The 12,905-nt window shown below is 46.1% G+C and overlaps 1 protein-coding gene across 4 annotated transcripts in view; it reads left to right on the top strand.

Moving 5' to 3' along the window:
- Window positions 1-12,643, top strand: part of DENND1C (DENN domain containing 1C) — a 50,452-nt gene extending 37,809 nt beyond the window's left edge. For 2 of the 4 annotated variants that reach the window (XM_088658333.1, XM_088658334.1), the window contains 6 exons: window positions 528-584; window positions 3,136-3,273; window positions 4,110-4,217; window positions 7,262-7,317; window positions 11,305-11,530; window positions 11,624-12,643. In XM_088658333.1, coding sequence (XP_088514459.1) covers window positions 528-584; window positions 3,136-3,273; window positions 4,110-4,217; window positions 7,262-7,317; window positions 11,305-11,530; window positions 11,624-12,250 — 1,212 coding nt within the window. In that variant the 3' untranslated portion in view covers window positions 12,251-12,643. The remainder of the gene's footprint in view (window positions 1-527; window positions 585-3,135; window positions 3,274-4,109; window positions 4,218-7,261; window positions 7,318-11,304; window positions 11,531-11,623) is intronic. The other 2 variants (XM_060268702.2, XM_060268703.2) reach the window with 2 other exon arrangements.
- The last annotated feature ends 262 nt before the right edge of the window (window positions 12,644-12,905 follow it).

The following is a 12,905-nucleotide window of genomic DNA, read 5'->3' as shown; positions in this document are numbered from 1 at the left end:
TACACACACAGGGTGAGCATTAGGTTTAGGGTGTAAAAAAGAGAAAGTTTACTCTCTCTTTTTTACACCCTAAACCTAATGCTCACCCTGTTTGTGTGCAGCCTTCAGAAGCTACACATTTCAATCAACTGATCTATTTTTTTTCTTTGTCCTTGAAATTCTGGGAAGTATTGAACTAAGTTTTACTCAGAGTAGAACCTTATGTTAGTTGTGTCTATTATTGTCAATGCACAGGGGCAGTAGGCAAAACAGGAATGGGGTCCTGCTTACTGGGGTCCAGTCGAATCTCGCTGGAATCTGCCACCTTCACTTCTCCTCACTTCTGCAGCCGCAGGGGTAGGGGTAGGCAGGGGGCCTGTGGGGGCACTGCCCCATGGTATTCTGGCACAAGATGGTGGCTGCCTCAGCCCTTCTCATGGGCAGGCCAGCCCTATCAATGAGTCTTCTCTGAGTAAGACTAGCTTTGGCCCCAACCCTCTGTTTGGAGTGCTGCATATCTCCTCACACCCCCTCCGTGCTCTGTCTAGGCCAAAGGCCATGCCAAAATGCGGCTGAAGAATATGCGGAGCCGTCTCAAGGAAAAGGTAAGCCACTCCAGACTTTTTCCTTAAAACGATTAAAGGTGATGTACGGTTGGATGAGTGTTCAGTGGCTCTTGTTTTTGCATTTGCTTAAAACCCAATTGAAAATTGTTTTTAGAGTTTAATTCTTTAATAAAATTTCTGTTTTACATGTTAGAATATTCACTTAAACCACCTTAAAATATCAGTGAATTCCCTTCCCCTCTTTCCATGGTTCATTCTGCACAACATAAATCCCCCCATATTTTATATAAACCAAACCATTCAGTATTCCGTTAAAAACTTATTTACACTGTTGAATTTATCTTAATGCCGCCCACATTTTCAAATAAACACAATTTCCCTCCATATATTCAATAAACATTTTCCAATCTTCTGTAAACCTATGTTCTTCTTGTTCTCTTATTCTATATGTTAGGTCCGCAAGCTGTGCATATTCCATCAATTTAAGTTGCCAATCTTATTTAGTTGGGACTTCTCTTGTTTTCCATTTTTGGGCTAACCAAACACGAGCCACGGTAAAGGTAAAGGGACCCCTGACCATTTGGTCCAGTCGTGACCGACTCTGGGGTTGCGGCGCTCATCTCACGTTATTGGCCGAGGGAGCCGGCGTACAGCTTCCAGGTCATGTGGCCAGCATGACAAAGCCGCTTCTGGCAAACCAGAGCAGCACATGGAAACGCCGTTTACCTTCCCGCTGTAGCGGTTCCTATTTATCTACTTGCACTTTGGTGTGCTTTTGAACTGCTAGGTTGGCAGGAGCTGGGACCGAGCAATGGGAGCTCACCCTGTTGCAGGGATTCGAACCGCCGACCTTCTGATCGGCAAGCCCTAGGCTCTGTGGTTTAACCCACAGCGCCACCCGCGTAGTGGCATACATTAATAACCTTTTCCGACACCTGGGTGAAAATTGTTTTTAAATATGATTTAATGTTTTACGAACAGAAGAAGAGCCTATTGGATCAGGCCGCTGCTCCACCCAGTCTAGCATCGTGTTTTCACCTTGGCCATCCAGGTGTTTGTGGGAAACCTGCAAGCAGGATCTGAGCACAAGAGCAACACTCTCCCTTCTTGTGGTTTCCAGCAACTGGTATTCAGCAGCAGTAATGCTTCCAACTGTAGAGGCATAGCATAGTCATCATGGCTGGTAGCCATCGATAGCCCTCACCTCCAGGAATTTGTCTAATCCTCTTTTAAAGCCATTGGGGCGGGTGACCATCTAAATAAATACTTTCTTTTATGTGTCCTGAATCTTCCAACACTCTATTGCCAGGGGCGGGGGAGAGACTTTTCTCTATACGCTTTCTCTATGCCACGCATAATTTTATAATTCCTTTCCAATTCTCTGCAACTAGTAGACATGCTGCTACTAAAAGAAAACCAAGGTCCAATTGCCCTCCTTAAAAAGAGTTAACAGTCTCAAACTTAGGGTACATTCCACATATTGACCTGTAATATAGCTTATTTCTGTAAATGGTTGCATGACAACATGTGCAAATGGCTTTAGATACCTATTAGGTCCATAAATTACCATATAGCATATATTCAACACTAAAAACAGCGACAATTTGTTGTTGACAAAGGACAGCTGGACATATAAAGGGCCCCATTACCTTCAGGAGCTTAGGGCCTCAGTGACTGGACCTAACGGTCAGGGGTAAAGGTAATGGTAAATGGACCCCTGACCGTTAGGTCGAGTCGTGACCGACTCTGGGGTTGCGGCGCTCATCTCGCGTTATTGACTGAGGGAGCCGGCGTACAGCTTCCAGGTCATGTGGCCAGCATGACAAAGCCGCTTCTGGCGAACCAGCACAGCACACGGAAACGCCGTTTACCTTCCCGCTGTAGCGCTTCCTATTTATCTACTTGCACTTTGACGTGCTTTTGAACTGTTAGGTTGGCAGGAGCTGGGACCGAGCAACAGGAGCTCACCCTGTCACGGGGATTCAAACCGCCGACCTTCTGATCAGCAAGCCCTAGGCTCTGTGGTTTAACCCACAGCACCATGGTCAGGGGTACCTATACCTTTAATAGGTATCTAAAGCCATTTGCACATAACAAAATATGTATTTTATCAAAGTAATTATTACGAGTCCATGCAGAATGTAGACAACATATATATAGAAATGAGCAAAGTGCTATTTTAGGGAGCAGGCTAGGCCCATTACCGGTACTTACATCAGGCATCCCCAAACTGCGGTCCTCCAGATGTTTTGGCCTCCAACTCCCATGATCCCTAGCTAAGAGGAACAGTGGTCAGAGTTGATGGGAATTGTAGTCCAAAACATCTGAAGGGCCGAATTTTGGGAATGCCTGACTTACATCATAGGAGCCTACACAACACAAAACACTGTTGCTATATGTAGGTTTTATTTTATTTGTTTTTTATCATATATTTTGGAAATGTACATCCAGTTTCTTTTTCCTTTAATTTTTTTGGGGCCCCCCAAGCGAGTGGGGCCCTAAGCTATAGCTTGTTTAGCTTATACATAATTCCGGCACGGGTCAGGATGGGAAGCAAAGCTTATGCTCAGAATAATCTTGTCCCCTCTAGGATTCCAGTACAGGCCCTCATCGTCAGCGAGGGCATTCCTCGAACTGTGACCTTATCTCTGGCCCCATCATGCCCACCAGGAATAGCCAGTCTGAGAGCTTGCAAAGCCGGTTGCCCATCACCCAGCACTTTGGGAAGGTAAGGGGGGAATGAGTCATTTAAAATGGGTGGGGAAACTGCACCACTACCACCGCCACCCTGAGATAATAATAAACTTCAATAAACTTTATTCGCATTAGCCAACGGCCATAGCAACAATAAAACAATACAATATGTACAGTGGTACCTCGACTTACGATAAACTCTAGATACAAATGTTTCTACTTACGAAGGGGGGAAATGACCACGCGCTTGCGAATTTCTTCGACTTACAGTCAGGCCCTCGCCGCCACTGCTCTGCCGGCCTCGCAGGATCAGGGCCTCATGAGATCGCCCCCCCCCCCGCCGGCCGCTCTACATCCCATAGGGCCGGATCGGGCCCTCACTGCCGCCGCCGCTCAGCCGGCCTCCTGCTGCTCCGCACTCGCTGCCCCTCGCAGGCCTCCTGCCTGCCTTTAAAGTGCCTTTTTTAAAGAACCCCTGAACAAATTAATCCGTTTCCAATGCATTCCTATGGGAAACATCATTTCGACTTACGAATGTTTCTACTTACAAATGTGCATTCGGAACGGATTAAATTCGTAAGTAGAGGTTCCACTGTAGAAATAAAAACATTGGATAAAAGGCACGTTTTAGCATCCTAAATTATCACTCAGTTGGTGGCCCTTCATCTAATAATTGCACCATCTATGTATCTAGCAACCTTTGCTGTTATCTGGTCATTTCGGTCTGATAAGAGGAAGTGCATTATGGCTGCAGATGGGCGTCCTGGGATGGTTAGTAGAAGTGGGGTAATAATCTCGTTCCTCGGGTCTTTGTAGAGGAAACAAGACAGGAGGACATGTGCCACTGTTTCTATACTGCCATCTCCACAGGGGCAAAGTCGTTTCTCGAGTAAGATCTTTTGGAATCGGCCCTCAAGTACGGCAGAAGGCAGAACATCCAGTCTAGCAAGTTTAAAAGCACGTCTAAATTTTGGAATAGTAAGTTTGTGCAAATATGGAGCCATAGAATCAAAATGGGAGGTAGGAAAAGGAGCATACCATGGACAAAATTTCTTTATAATAGCCAGATTATTCTGGTGCTCTATGTCTTTTAAACGTTGTCCAATTAGACTTTTTGCTTTGATGCGGCCCACCGTGAGTAGATGTTGTGGGGATAGGCTGCAGGAGAGAAGTTTTTGATGAACAGTTTTGGTCCAAGCACTTTTGTGGGAATCTTGTGTTACTAAAGGCAATAAACCAGGTGGGTTTGAATTTAGGTGGAGCCAGAACTTAAGAGTTATTTGCCAGGTCCGTACTTCTACAGAAGGGAGACTTGCCTCCAGTCGTAATGATGCATTTGGAACGCATGGTGGGACAGGGAAAAAAAAATCTGCCTTAAAAACTTTGATTGGACAGATTCCAGAGTGCTACGATGGTTACCAGTCCAAATTTGGGCCCCATAAAGTAGCTTCGCTAGGGGTTTGGCTTGAAAAACTTGTAGGGCTGATGGAATATGTTTGCCACCCTTCGTGTGGAAGAAATGGGTCAGCGTTTTGGCACTTTGAGATGCTTCTTCTTTGGCACATTTTTGATGTGCATCTCATGTCCCCATTGACTGGAAGATAAGGCCCAGATACTTGAAGGCTTTAACCTGTTCGATTGGCTAGTTATCCATTTGCCAGCTATTTTCTTGAGAAGACCATGACTTTGGTTTTCTGATAGTTTACGGCCAACTGTTCTCTCCGGCAATATGCTGAAAATTCTCCTGTCAGTTTTTTTCGGCCTATTTTTGTTTGGGATAGGAGAACCACATTGTCCGCATATAATAGCACTGAGATTGGTTTTGCGGCCAGTTTGGGGGCGTAGATGTTAGACCCTTAACCATGTCATTTATATATAGGTGAAATAATGCTGGAGCTAGGATGCTAGACGCTTAACCATGTCATTTATATATAGGTGAAATAATGCCAGAGCTAGGATGCATCCTTGCTTAACTCCCTTGGTAACTGGTACGGGTCCTATGAGTTGGCCATTTAGGGAGCAGCGTACGTTCAGCACGGTGTCTTTGTAGAGGCAGTTAATCAGAAATAAGAATCTTTTGTCTATGCTTGATGTATGGTGGTACGTTTCCGAGCACAATTCAAAGTGCTGGTGCTGACCTTTAAAGCCCTAAATGGCCACTGTCCAGTATACGTGAAGGCTGCTCCTCCCCCCTCCCCACGTTCCTGTCGCTGGCTGCAGCCGCGGAGGGGGCGAAAACAGCCCAATTTCTATAACCCGCAGCTACTTTTCCCCTTCAGTTTTTGGAGGGAAAAAGTGTGGGTTATGGTCCATAAAATATGGTTTTGTTTTTGTTTTTTGCTTCTGGGGGGGCAGCTGCCCCCCGACCCTCGCTGGGTACGCCCATGCCTCCTGTATGCCCATGTTATTCAGAAGGAAGCCCTTATAGTCTAATTGTGACTGTGCTTCTTTGTGTCAAATGTAGAGAGCAGCAGTGTAATCATCAGAGCTGAGTTCACATTTGTACCGAAAAATAAGTTACAATATGCAAAGCAGAAAGTCGGGATAGAAAATTTGGCTGAATTAATTGCACAACACATATGGGCATTGTGTACTATTTAATTGCCATGTCTTCTGCTAAAGAATCCTGGGAATTGTAGTTTGTTGAGAGTGCGCAGGTATTCTCTGTTGGAGATCCTTAGCTCTCCTTGCAGATCAACAATTCCCTGGTGAGAGGGAATGACTGAAAGCGGGTTTGTTGGCAGTAAAGACACATCTAGTGTTAAGGATTGCCTAATGTTTAGGGAAGTTTTTAATGTTTGATGTTTTATCACTTTTCTATTCTTATTAATATTCTGTTGGGAGCTGCCCAGAGTGGCTGGGGAAACTCAGCCAGATGGGTGGGGTATAAATAACAAATTATTATTATTATTATTATTATTATTATTATTATTATTATTCCGAATGGAGAAAGCAGCCTCGCTGTCCTGAGAGTCTCCAGCTGAATCCATGCCCTACCTTACACTAGAGTGGGGAATATGTAGTTTCGAATCATGGAGAAAGGGCCACTAATCACCTAACCCAGACATCCCCAAACTGCGACCCTCCAGATGTTTTAGCCTACAACTCCCATGATCCCTAGCTAACAGGACCAGTGGTCAGGGATGATGGGAATTGTAGTCCAAAACATCTGGAGGGCTGCAGTTTGGGGGTGCCTGACCTAACCACTCAGGACATTTTGTTCTAGACAAGGGGATCAGAACCCTTACAGGTGTGTGTCCAGTGCTGGATTTACATATAAGCCATAGTTGCCAAGTCTCCCGTTTTCCCCGGGAAACCCCCGTTTTTCCAGCTGTCCCCAGCCGAAAAAACGATTATTCTGGTGCGGCGGCCATTTTGGAACTGGGCGGAGCATGCTCAGAAGCGACTTTTGATGCTGCTCTGCCCAGTTCCAAAATGGCTGCAGTGCGACTTCTGGTGCGGCAGCCATTTTGGAACTGGGCACAGCAGCATCAAAAGTCACTTCTGAGCATGCTCCGCCCAGTTCCAAAATGGCCACCGCGCTACTTCCGGTATGCTAATTTCGGTCCGGTCCCTTATTTTTCAGAGAGGAACTTGGCAGGTATGATATAAGCTAAACAAGCTATAGCTTAGGGCCCCACTCTCTTGGGGGGGGGCAAAAAAATTAAAGGAAAAAAACTGGGTGTACATTTCCAAAATATAAGATAAAAAACAAATAAAACCTACATCCAGCAACAGTGTTTTGTGTTGTGTCCTATGATGTAAGCAATAGGCCCTCGGTCATTTTAAGTTAGAGCTTAATTATTTCACTATTAATATACTTCTTCTTAATTGTATTTCACTATTAATATACTTCTTCTTAATTGTATTTCACTATTAATATACTTCTTCTTAATTGTATTTCAGTTCAACAGTTACTTTGATAAAATACATATTTTGTTATGTGCAAATGCCTTTAGATACCTAAGGTATTAGGTCCATAAACTACCATATAGCATAAATGTTGTGCTCTCTCTTCACAGTCTCGCCCCAGGCGACCACCAAGACAGAGCAGCAGTACAGAATTGGAGGCACAAAGGTGAGGCCTGCTTTCAGCCGAGCTCTCTTTGCTGTTCTCAGCTCTGCTTGCCACATCCTGTGGGTGTTTCAAGGCTGGCCCAGCAGGTGGATCTGAATCTGCTGGAAAATGATCCTACACAAGCCTCACTGCAATGAGTCAGGTTCGGCGACAGGGGGGAAACCATGCTCAGTTAAACCTCTTGGGCTACAGTGCTGTACACCCTTAAATCTGAGAATAAGTCTCACTGAGCTCAGAGGAAGTTTCCTAGTTCTGAGTAAACCCATAGGGTTGGGAGGATTATCTCTAAGGGAAACCATCACTGCTCTTGGGGGTGTCATTGTGCTCCAGAGTTCCACAGAGGTTTAAACAAATAATTTCCAAAATAATTAAAAAACAATCAGACCAGTGGTTTTACTCATCTGCTCTTCCAAAAACACTCAGGGATAAGGGATTTGTTGTGTCTTGTTAAATGATTAAAAATAACCACAATCCAGAAACAGCTGCCATTATCTTTTTGTGGTAAAAACAGAAGCGTCTGCTGGCACCTTGAGGACAAACTGTTCTACTGTGTAGTTATTTTGTCTTCTAGGTTTATTATTTTCAAATCTGAAATAATAATTTAAACAGCCAAACAGCATATCCCCCCTGAATCGCGCTTCTGAGGAGAAATTTATGTACCAGTATTTATTTATAAACCTCATTTTTTGAAAAAAAGAAGAAGTAAACTGTGGCATATTCTCGAAACAAAATTTAAAAAATCCTTCCAGTGGAGCCCAGTGCTATCAAACTGTTGCTCTTTTGCCAGTAGGATTAAATCACATACTAGTAAATTCAAATTGTGCAGTTAAAGTAGATTTGGTTCCCTGTAACTTCGGTTCTTGTAGTGAGTGAACCGCCAGAAGGCCCTTGGCGTTGGACCTCAGTATCTGCGCTGAATGCTGGAGGTGGAGACGCTCCTTCAGGTATACTGGACAGAGGCTGTTTAGGGCATAGCTGCCAAGTTTTCCCTTTTCTCGCGAGGAAGCCTATTCAGCATAAGGGAAAATCCCTTAAAAAAGGGGATAACTTGGCAGCTATGGTTTAGGGCTATAAAGGTCAGCACTGACACTTTGAATTGTGCCCGGAAACGTACTGGGAGCCAATGTAGGTCTTTCAAGATCGGTGTTATGTGGTCTCGGCGGCCACTCCCAGTCACCAGTCTAGCTGCTGCATTCTGGATTAGTTGTAGTTTCCGGGTCACCTTCAAAGGTAGCCCCACGTGGAGCACATTGCAGTAGTCCAGGGGTCAGCAACCTTTTTCAGCCATGGGCCGGTCCACCATCCCTCAGACCATGTGGTGGGCTGGACTATATTTTGAAAAAAATAATGAACAAATTCCTATGCCCCACAAATAACCCAGAGATGCATTTTAAATAAAAGGACACATTCTAATCATGTAAAAATACACTGATTCGCAGACAGTCCGCAGGCTGGATTGAGAAGGCGATTGGGCTGCATCCGGCCCCCAGGCCTTAGGTTGCCCACCCCTGCCGGAGTCCAAGCAGGAGAGAACCAGAACATGCACTGTTTCCTGCCATCTGAGAGCACAGAAAAGCGTTGGAAGGAGAAGAGTAGTAGCACCATCTCTGCAGATTTCCTTAGCACTATTCTCTCTCTCTCTTTTTTAAGGAGAGGCATGTATTTAATGTGCATAGTGACATATTGAATGGACAGAATATATCTGCCCTCTTCAAAGTGTGGAAAGGTGCCAGGAGCTGCCTATGTAGAAATGCCTCTTTTTAAAAAAACCACAGCAATGCAAGAGACAGCAGGAACTGCGTCCCATTAATAGGCGGAGCCCTGATTAATTCCAGAGTGGGTGTGATTAACTTGCAGATAGACAATTGAAGTAAAATTTAAGCTGGTTCCTATGAACCCAGAGAAATGGATCCTGACCCAGGGAGAGCCCAAGGATCCAGGCAAACAGACGAATTTAAGCGTCTCCTGCCCACCAAATAACAGAGACCAAACCAGGACGTACGAAGCAAGGCACTTTTATTTCGCTGTTGCAACAGGGTCCTTCCTCTCACGCAGGAGAACAAGGAAGGGACCCCAAACAGAGGTGTCTTGCCCTTAAAAAGAAATTTGAAATTGGTTTCAGCCCACCCCCCAGAAGCATCATCCATATGTCACAGAAGGGGTGTAGCCCAAGACCGCTCTCCCTAGATTCATCATAGGTACATCATGAACGGGGAGGTCTGGTGGCAGTAATCTGAGCATCCTGGACCCTGCCCCCTGCCCCCCAAACCTAATCAACAAAAGAGAGAGATATTTACATTTCCCTGTTTCCCAGCCAAGTTAATCACACCCTTTTGTCTGGCACTCAGGTATCAGGATGCCAGGGTTATCACTTTAATTCCTGAGACAATGAGAAGGTTCCCCCCACCCCCCTTCTTCCTTGCAGAGGAACGCCAGGTCTGAGAGAGTCAAAATGGTGTCAGTCAGGCCTGTTTTCCTGTGCTGCTTCAGACATGTTTCTGTACATTCATGTACATGTTTTATGAACAATTATTATATATATATATATATGACCTCAAAATTCTTATAACACACCACTGGTGAAGAATTAGCACTACAACAAGGCAGAGCGCAAAGTGGGGCATTGCCTTTCTATAGTGAGATGGCCCCTCCCACAGGATCATATCTGCAATGAATTCCAACTGTGGCTTCTCTCGAATTCTTTAGCAAACAGGACAGTGTCGTACGAGCTGCACAGCCCCTCCTGTAAAGATACATGAGCCCTGCCCTGTGGCTACCCAACCCGAGTTTTGTTTTCGTGAAGTCCCTGTGAGTTTTGCTCCACAGACGTTTTGCAGAGAGCATGGATGGGGGGAGAGGGTAACAGAGCAGGCCTAAAAAAGCTTTTACAGGTCACCTACACCCAAAATAAATTTGGAAGCTGTTTTTTGGTGCAGCACAACTGTTGTGCGGGTAATGTGTTAATTAGCAGTGTCTAGCTCAAGCGCTGCCCAGGGCTAGTCTGTAAACGATCACAACAACGCAGATCCACCTACCAACCTACTGCCTTTCACATGGGAGAGGGGCAACTGAACATAGCCAGGTTCAAAACAAGGATGAATTGCCTTTCCCGGCTTTCTTCATAAACCACAGCAATCAAAATCTTGCTGAGCGGGGCCAGAAATAATACAAGGAGGGGCAAATAAGGCCGGTTCCCTTGGCCGTTGTGTTGCGTGAACATGCTCACCTCCCATGTCGCTTTACATGGACCTTTTTGAAGGTCATTGTTTTCATGTAGTGCAGGGGTAGGCAACCTAAGGCCTGGGGGCTGGATGCGGCCCAATCGCCTTCTCAATCTGGCCTGCAGACGGTCTGGAAATCAGCGTGTTTTTACATGAGTAGAATGTGTCCTTTGATTTAAAATGCATCTCTGGGTTATTCGTGGGGCCTGCCTGGTGTTTTTAGATGAGTAGAATGTGTGCTTTTATTTAAAACGCACCTCTGGGTTATTTGTGGGCCATAGGCATTCGTTCATCCCCCCCCTCCCCCGGCAAAAAATAATAATAGTCCGGCCCGCCACACGGTCTGAGGGACGGTGGACTGGCCCACGGCTGAAAAAGGTTGCTGACCCCTGATGTACCGTATAGCAGGCATGTCCAACAGGTAGATCGTGATCTACCGGTAGATCACTGGATGTCTGCAGTAGATCACTGGTAGATCATTGGCTCCCCCCAAAGCTGAACAACTGTGGCTACCCTTAAAAAAGCTCAACATTTTACCTCCTCCCTGAAAAAACTCAACAACTTTGACTTGAACCCCCCCCCCCATTGGTCTTCCTCCTCCCAAAAAAAAGTTCAACAACTTTGACCTGAACCCCCCAAAAGGGGGCAGATCACTGCCAGTTTTTAACTCTGTGAGTAGATCGCAGTCTCTTGGGAGTTGGCCACCCCTGCCGTATAGCATTTTATTCCTGATCACATTTCACATGTGAAACATATATTCTTCTAGGGAAGTTTCCAACTCTTCCAGCTCAAGCTCGCTGGATTGTTCTTTGGAGCCTGGAGAAGAAACTGAAAATCTGCACCCGGGTTTCCTGGATCCAGGTGGGATTGATCTCTTAGGTGAAATCTTTGAGACTCTAAACTTGCTGGAGCCAAACCAAGGCCAGCGGCCACTCTATGGGACGCGGAGCCTGGACTTCTGCAACCTAGAAGAGAGGAACTTCTATACTAAGGTAAGCCCTCCTAGTTTGGCTCCCTGTGCACCTCTCGAAGAGGCCAAGCGTGGAAAGCAGCAAACCCCAACTCAGTCTCTTTGTCTGTTGTAGCTGAGGCCCAGCAGGAACACACTTCATGAGCCCCTGTCTGAGGAAAAGGATGATGATGAGGATGAGGATGAGGATGATGACTCACTGTCCGAGGGCACCCTGCTCTCAGCCTCTCTGGATCAGGAGCATGTGCAGAGTGCTCTGCTAGTGTCCACCAGAGCAGCAGAAAATAGCTGTGAGAAGTGGGACCGTGACATCGCTGAACCCGAAGAGATTCCTTGCCCTGAGAAGTCAGCAGTTCCATCGCAAGGGGAGACAGCAGTTGTTACCGGTGGCTATGAGCTGCCAGAAGTGGCATGGACCCGGAATATAGACCATGAGAGTTCCAGCGCAAATGGAAATGGAGCTGAAAGCTGCACTGAGGTGGCGTCCGGACAGGAGTCTAGGACTGACCAGATGCTCAAGCACGATCCAGCCATTGCCGCCGCAAAGGCAGAGCCACCAGCAACCAATTGCTCCGCCATCCAGTCACCTGTGGCATTGTCCCAAAGAGAAGGGAATGTGGACACTGACTTCAAGACCAAGCACAGCATGCCAGCCCTTGGGGTGGTCACTAGACCACCATACTCCTTGACTTCCCGGCCCTTGGCCAAAGTGTCAGAACTGAAGAAAAGATTCGAGGCCTAGAAATGCTGAAAGTGAGGAGTCTGTAGCCTTGGAAGAGGAAAACCTGTCTGTTTTTTTTACTTCCAGGGTGAAGTAGTAGCTTCTGTGGCTGCAGGCTACACCAGAGGCCTCTCCCCTGGTGCCACAAAGCAGCTCTGGGCTTTGAAAAGCACTGGGGGAACCCCCCCCCATCGCTCTGGGCATCAATAGTGATTGCTAGAAGCAGAAGTGGGTTCTACTCCTAGTCCCAGTGGATAGGACCTGCTTGCTGCCTGACTTGCAAGCTGCCCCCTGCTCACTACTAGGAGACAGCAGTGCTTTTTTCTGGGGGGACACAGGGGTACGCATACCCCTAAACATTTTGTGAATCTAAGCAAAATAAAAAAATTCCTTCAGTAGCACCTTAAAAACAAACTAAGCTTTTATTTTGGTATGAGCTTTCGTGTGCATGCACACTTCTTCAGATACACTTGAAACAGAAGAGTCAGACCCAGAGGGTGGTGGGGGTGGGTGGGAATGGGTGATGGGCTGATAGGAGTGGTAAACCTGTTGATGGCTGTTAACGACTGCTGATGACTGCAATTGGTCTTGCGGGGGGGGAATCAAGGGCTGAGGCGCTAAAGAAAGCTTGATCATGCATAATGAGATAAGAATCCTATGTCTTTGTTCATCCCAG

Source organism: Zootoca vivipara, chromosome 15, assembly GCF_965207765.1.
Source record: "Zootoca vivipara chromosome 15, rZooViv2.hap1.1, whole genome shotgun sequence".
In the NCBI taxonomy this organism is placed as follows: Eukaryota; Metazoa; Chordata; class Lepidosauria; order Squamata; family Lacertidae; genus Zootoca; species Zootoca vivipara.
This window is presented reverse-complemented; position numbering and strand designations above follow the sequence as displayed.